The sequence below is a fragment of the Micropterus dolomieu genome, unplaced genomic scaffold (assembly GCF_021292245.1).
Source record: "Micropterus dolomieu isolate WLL.071019.BEF.003 ecotype Adirondacks unplaced genomic scaffold, ASM2129224v1 contig_8703, whole genome shotgun sequence".
Taxonomy (NCBI): domain Eukaryota; kingdom Metazoa; phylum Chordata; class Actinopteri; order Centrarchiformes; family Centrarchidae; genus Micropterus; species Micropterus dolomieu.
In genome coordinates this window covers 1-7025 of record NW_025737689.1, presented here as the reverse complement: position 1 = coordinate 7025, position 7025 = coordinate 1, and the positions used below count along the sequence as shown (strand labels likewise).

At 38.0% G+C, this 7025-nt stretch overlaps 1 protein-coding gene across 1 annotated transcript; it reads left to right on the top strand.

The window, feature by feature from the left end:
* The first annotated feature begins 2662 nt into the window (after positions 1 to 2662).
* LOC123965120 (neoverrucotoxin subunit beta-like) lies at positions 2663 to 5809 on the top strand. Its single transcript, XM_046041684.1, has 3 exons — positions 2663 to 2849; positions 3598 to 5052; positions 5257 to 5809. Exons 1-3 carry the CDS (start codon positions 2759 to 2761, stop codon positions 5799 to 5801), a joined length of 2091 nt encoding a protein of 696 aa, XP_045897640.1. The 5' UTR covers positions 2663 to 2758; the 3' UTR covers positions 5802 to 5809.
* The last annotated feature ends 1216 nt before the right edge of the window (positions 5810 to 7025 follow it).

The window sequence follows — 7025 nt, the reverse complement described above, 5'->3', positions numbered from 1 at the left end:
TTCACAAATCTGTTAAAATCTGTGTTAGTGAGCACTTCTCCTTTGCCGAGATAATCCATCCACCTCACAGGTGTGGCATATCAAGATGCTGATCAGACGGCATGGGGATTGTTTTTTGTCTTTTTGTCTTTATCACACAAGAACCGAGAGCAAGTTGTATTTGGCAGCCATGTTACTGGAATTTGGTCTTGATACATTTACATTTACTCATTTGGCAGACGCTTTTATCCAAAGCGACTTACATTTGAGGAACAACATACAAGCATCAACAGAGCATCAAATACAGGTCAACATTTATTTGGCAGTCATGTTACTGGAATTTGGTCTTGATACATTTACATTTACTCATTTGGCAGACGCTTTTATCCAAAGCGACTTACATTTGAGGAACAACATACAAGCATCAATAGAGCATCAAATACAGGTCAACATTTATTTGGCAGCCATGTTACTGGAATTTGGTCTTGATACATTTACATTTACTCATTTGGCAGACGCTTTTATCCAAAGCGACTTACATTTGAGGAACAACATACAAGCATCAACAGAGCATCAAATACAGGTCAACATTTATTTGGCAGTCATGTTACTGGACTTTGGACTTGACCCTTATCAGCAACCATTAAAAAACTGGAAACTAGTCGAGTATTTATTCCAGAGAAAAGCTCATGGGAAGGTCTTATCTCATATCTCTTCATTTCTGTGGAAAAACCTCTGACAGCATACTATGAACTTTTACAACATCTTCCTCATGATCCTCACAATGCTCCCCCTTTATCCAGGTGTGAGTGAGTGAGCTGAAGATTAGTAGTATTATCATAACGGAGGATTAATTTCAACATTATAATATGGATATTATCAATTTTGACTTATGTAATTTTAAACATCTTACGCTAGAGAGATTGTTGATATTTGAACCCAACTAAAAAAAAGGAACCACATCACTTTACACACCATTAGGAAACATTTCTATATCTATATCTATGTGATTTCATCAGCTTTTAATTCATTATCAAGTCACAAAGTAAAAGAGGACTCCTATGCTAATTTCAGTCCCTCCCAAACTGATCATCTTGTGGATAGTGCTGCGAATGACACTCAATTCTGTAGCCCCTCTAAAAAAGAAGATAATAAAACAAAGACTGTTAGCTCCATGGTATAACACTGAAACTCACAAATTAAAGCAAATATTGCAGACATTTGAGAGGAATTGGCGTTCCACCAAACTGGAAAATCCTCGTTAAATTTGGCAAGATAGTCTTAAAACTTATAGGAATTCAGATTTGTGAACAATATTTGAGAGAAATAGGCCTTTTGTGTGCATAGAGAAAGTCTTAGATCTTTGAGTTCAGCTCATGATGAATGGGGGCAAAAACACAAGTGTTGTTTTTATAATTTTGTTCAGTGTATGTGAAAACATTTAGGATAATTGTTAAAAAGGCCAGCAACACTTGAAACCTTCCCTATCTTTAAGTGGTACTTTCCGCCCCCCTCCTAGAGTGATATGTTCTGTCTGCCCAGTGCAGTTCAAGATCATGGAGAGATCTGAGAGTTCCAGTAATTAGTCCAATTAAGTTAAAAAAGCCTTTATTTCTGACTGTTGTGTGCGTCCATTGAACTGTAGGCACTTTAAGTCTCATATTAATATAGTTTGGGAATAATTTTCCCACAATCTTTAAGGTACAAGGTACAAGGTGGGTTTATTTGTCACATTACAACACGTTGTAAAGTGAAATGAAGTTTGTAACTCCCTTCTGCTATGTAGCAGACAATATACACTAATACACTTATACGATATCACTGATGCTCAGGAGATGGGTACCAATGATCTTCTGAGCAGTTTTAATCACCCGCTGCAGAGCCCTCCGGTCCTGCGCCGTGCACATGCCACGCCAGTTTGTGATGTTTTTCATTCAGGATGCTTTCTATTGCTCCTCTGAAAAAGCTGACAAGAACTTGGTTGTAATGTTAATTCCCAAGAACCTTTTGAATGTAGTTTCCCTATAATAAATCTTTTTTTTTTATTTCCCTGTTACATTTCATTCTAATATTACCTATATATACTCATTGCTAATACCAAACTATTACCTGGTCATTACTTTGGTGATTACATATATTACTTAATCATTACCTCTTTATTATCAAACTATTACCCCGCTATTACCATGTTATTACCAAGCTGTAATGTGCTACCAAAACATATATAAAGATTGATTTGGACACAATTTGGACAAAGTTCATCCATAGTGTTTGTGAATTCATTCCCTCTGTTCTTTATAGATCTAAGTTAGACCAATAAGTCTTAACATATCTAATCTATATGCACTGTGTGTTCTGACACTGTTCTATTAGAATCAGCATCAACTTTTCACCAATTTCATCACAATTTGGCCCTTATAAAACTTGCTCGAATACTTGAGCCTGGCCATTTTTCCCATGAGAACACAATGTTCACCTGCTGCCTAATATATCCCACCCACTGACAGATGGCATGGTAACAAGATAATCAGTGTTATTCACTTCACATGTTACGACATTACTTTATGAAATGATTGTTATCATGGGAGGCGTGTCATGGGAGGAGTCAGTAGTAGAGAGTATATGCAGCATCACAGATCATCACACTTGCAGCTCCAGTTGAAAGTCAAGAAGACAACTTCAGCAGCTGAGGACAAACTGGGTGGACGGAGACAGAGGGAGACAAAAACAGAGATATATTTAAAGGCTGTGTGGTCACTTAAGACTTAAGGTTGGAGAAATGGCCGCAGATAACATGAAGGTTGCTGCTCTGGGTCGACCTTTCACCCTAGGAATGCTGTATGATGCTCGGAAAGATCAACTAATCCCAGGTAAGTCTTCATTTAGACTATTTTGAAAGATATCTGCCTGCCACAGCTCTGCTTACAGGAGCCTTGAACCTATTTTAACTTCACCTATTGATCATTCATACACACTATTAAAATATTTAGTAAATACTTTGTAATTAGGACATGCAAGGACCCTATTAAAACTGAATTAACTGGATTTCGCATTTTTGTTTGCCCAAAAGTGTCATATGATTTTCGCGTATGGGTGGGCCACATTTCACCAAAATGTACGAAATGTACGAAAAACTATCTCAGAAAACACATTGATGATGTCATGTTGTATAGCTTGTGAGTTTTCTTTCAACGGCATTTCCATGGTGTGGCGGCGAAGTCCCATGCTTCACCATTAAAAACAGAAAGTCATCATAACTTCACTGTACATGCTCAAATACAATAGTCAGTTATATATTTTTTTGTTGTTTTTTCAGTCACTTATAGTTGTAGCGCCACCTACTGGCATAAGGAAGTAAGCTCTGTGTGACACTTCACACAATTTAAATAAACTTTTCACGATGTGTTCCACAATTGACGTACTGGGACATAACGTATAGTTACCAGATGCTCTCTAGTGCCACATAGGGGACACAGGAAGTTCTTTCTGATTTTAAGCCCGTAATTATGCATGTGGAGCCATTTTACACATGGTTAGGGAACTTAATTTAAATTATTACAATTTCTGTTTTGTGATTTCCCTGCTTTATCAGATGATTGATATTTACTATTTCTGTAGGTTTGACTTTGTGGGATGATAAAACTCTGAAAGAGAACACAGTTGAAAGCTCTCAGCACAGCAGCGCATTTGCAATTTCTGCATCTGACTCCATTGAATCCAAGTCCTCTCTGCTGGATGTTGATGCTTCTCTGAAGGCCAGTTTCCTGGGTGGACTGATTGAAGTTGGAGGATCTGCCAAGTATCTGAATGATACGAAGAAATTCAAGAATCAGAGCAGAGTGACATTTCAGTACAAAGCTACCACACACTTCAAACAGTTGTCAATGACTCACCTTGTAACCATGGATGCCAAACAGACAGATGTTATTAAGAAGGCCTCTGCAACTCATGTAGTCACAGGCATCCTTTATGGAGCAAACGCTTTCTTTGTGTTTGACAGTGAGAAGTTAGACGCCAGCAGCGTTCAGAACATCCAGGGCAGCATGGAAGCTGTGATAAAGAAGATTCCCTTATTTGATGTTGAGGGGAAAGTTGAACTAAAGCTAACTGATGAAGAAAAAGCTCTGACTGAGAAATTCTCCTGCAAATTCTACGGAGACTTCATTCTCGAAAGCAACCCTGCAACATTTGAAGACGCAGTGAAGACCTATGTAGATCTTCCAAAGCTGTTGGGAGGAAACGGAGAGAACAGTGTTCCACTGAAGGTCTGGCTGATGCCACTGAAGAATTTGGATCCCGAGGCTCCTGAGCTGATGAGTGGGATCAGCATTGGATTAGTGAGGAAGGCTCAAAATGCTCTAGAAGATTTAAAGCAAATAGTAATGAGATGCAATGATGTTCTGGACAGAGAGCATTTTCCACAGATTGAAGAAAAGTTAAGCAGATTCCAGAATGTGTGTAAATATTATGCAGCTAAACTCCAGCAGACCATGGAGAAGAAATTTCCCCTCATCCGTGATGGTAAAGAAGATGAGAGCTCCACAAAACAACTCTTTGAAGACAGAGACAAGTCACCGTTCAGCCATGAGAAACTAACCACGTGGATGGACCATAAAGAGAGAGAAATCAACATCATCAGGTCCTGTGTAGAAAAGATGGAGGGAACACAGATTGTCCACAATCAGTCAGAGCTGGACAGAGAGGTTCTTGCTGCAGATGTGGAGGATGCTCTGTGCTTTGTTTTCACCTCCCTGGAGAGTGCTGACCCCTGCCTTGATGTGATGACCACATACTTGGATTCACTCAACTTAGAATGTACCCATGAAGACCCGTGGTACTTCTCAGATGAAGTTTTTACCAAAATGAGAGGAAAAGCCAAATCTTTCTCTTATCTTGCCAAAGCACTGAAGAACAACCGCCGATTCTGTTTCCTCATAGCAGCCATAGCAAATAAGAAATACACAGGAGCAACCATCTACCATTACAAGGAGGGCATTCTGGTCTCTGAGGATTTCTCTAAGCCTGACCTCCCTCCTGTGGAGAAAATCACTGACAGAAGAGATCTGATCTGGTGTAAGTACTTTTCTATGCTTTTTAAATCAAAAATAGAGTAAACATTCCTCTCCTCTAGAAACCCTTTTTAACATCAGCACATTTTGTTTTGCTTTGCTATGCTTTTATGAGTTTAAAAAGCAGAAGTAGAAATTCTTCTCCTCTAGAAGCCTGTTTGAACATCAGAATGACTAATAACACAGTTTGTTTTGCTCTCTCCATCAGATGCCTGTGATCTCACCCTGGACTCAGACACTGTGAACGGCTACCTCACTCTGTCTGAGGGAAACAAAAAGGCAACATGTGGAGCGTGGCAGACGTATCCTGATCACCCAGAGAGGTTTGATACACATACTCAGGTGATGTGCAAAGAGAGGTTAAAGGGGCGACATTACTGGGAGGTAGAGTGGAGTGTCATGTCTAAAGCATCAGTTTATATAGGTGTTGCATACAATGTAATCGAAAGAAAAGCAATGGATGAACAAAGCCAGCTTGGGAACAACACCATTTCATGGTGTTTTGGCCAAGGTAATTCCTCACTTTGCGCATTTCATAATGGCAGGGTGTGGAGTCATTGTTTTCCCTCTACTGGCTGCAACAGAGTTGGGGTGTTTCTGGATTGGCCTGCTGGAACTCTGTCCTACTACAGAGTCTCCTCTGACTCACTGAGTCACCTCTACACCTTTAAAACCACATTCACTGAGCCAGTTTACCCATGTTTCTGGGTTAATCAAAATTACAACTACGTGCACCTGCATCTGGCTGATTAAGAGCGATGAGAAAGAAGAAAAAAATTTAAAGTGCAACTAAACATCATATTTTAGCTTGAACCTGCTTCACAAATTTCAAAACTGCATTCAGCCCCAGAGAGACCAGGATAATTGATGATGTAATAAAGTGACCACATCTCATTTTCTGTTTATCTGGTCATGGTGATTCTTTGCTCAGCCTTCTTTAAAACTGATTTGTGTTTCACAGCTTCAGAATAACTTTAAACTTTCATTGCTTGGTACATCATAGACATATTTTATTTGTTGCAAGTTTCTATTGTAATTGCTTATAGTTAAAGATACAGAGGATATATCAATACACAATTACAACGTCAACGCTAGTATGTTGAAATAGAAAAGAAAACCTTTACATAAATGAATTGAATTGTTGAATTTCCCATGTTGATTATGTTTGGACATAAGGTAGCTAATGTGCCTATTATTTAATTTAGCATTTGTTATTTTCTTCGTTTGCAGTATTTTAAAAAATAATTAGGAATATTGTAGTTTTTTCCCATCTACACCTTAAACCTAACCTAGAGTTCAATATATGACTATACTGTCCTGAGCATAGAATCACTGTTAACACCTTTTCTTTTAGCTGTAAAGCACATTACTGAAGCACTGTAATTTTCTATGTATTAGTTCATGTTTATTCAATGATCAGCCATCTTCTCAGATTTCTCAGATTTATTTTTTATCGTTACTTTCTAATTCTTGATACAGAGCTCATATCAATACACAATTGTTATAGTGTAATAGTGTCAACACTAGTATGTCGAAACTGATACTCACAGCTCATGTAAAAGATGATTTACCTGTTTTGTTGAATCTATAATGTTCATTATGTTGGGACATAAAGTAGCTAACCTGTCTATTGTTTAATTTAGCATTGGTTCATATTCTTCTTTGTGTTATATTTTAAAAACAATTATCTTTTTGGAATACAAGATTAATCTTTTGTTTTTATTGTCTACACCTTAACTCTGACCTACGGTTCAATTGATGCTTTTACTGTTCTGATGAGAGTCACTGTTTTGTTAGATGTTAGGCACATTGCTGATGTTTAGAGAGTTGAAGCAATGTAATTTTCTATGTTGAGTCTATGCACAGCCTCCTTCTCAAATTGATTTATGCTTCACAGTCAGTATAAACTTGTAATACTTGTAATACATTACAGATATATGTTTTTATTGTTACTTTCTAATTCCTGATACTTAAAGA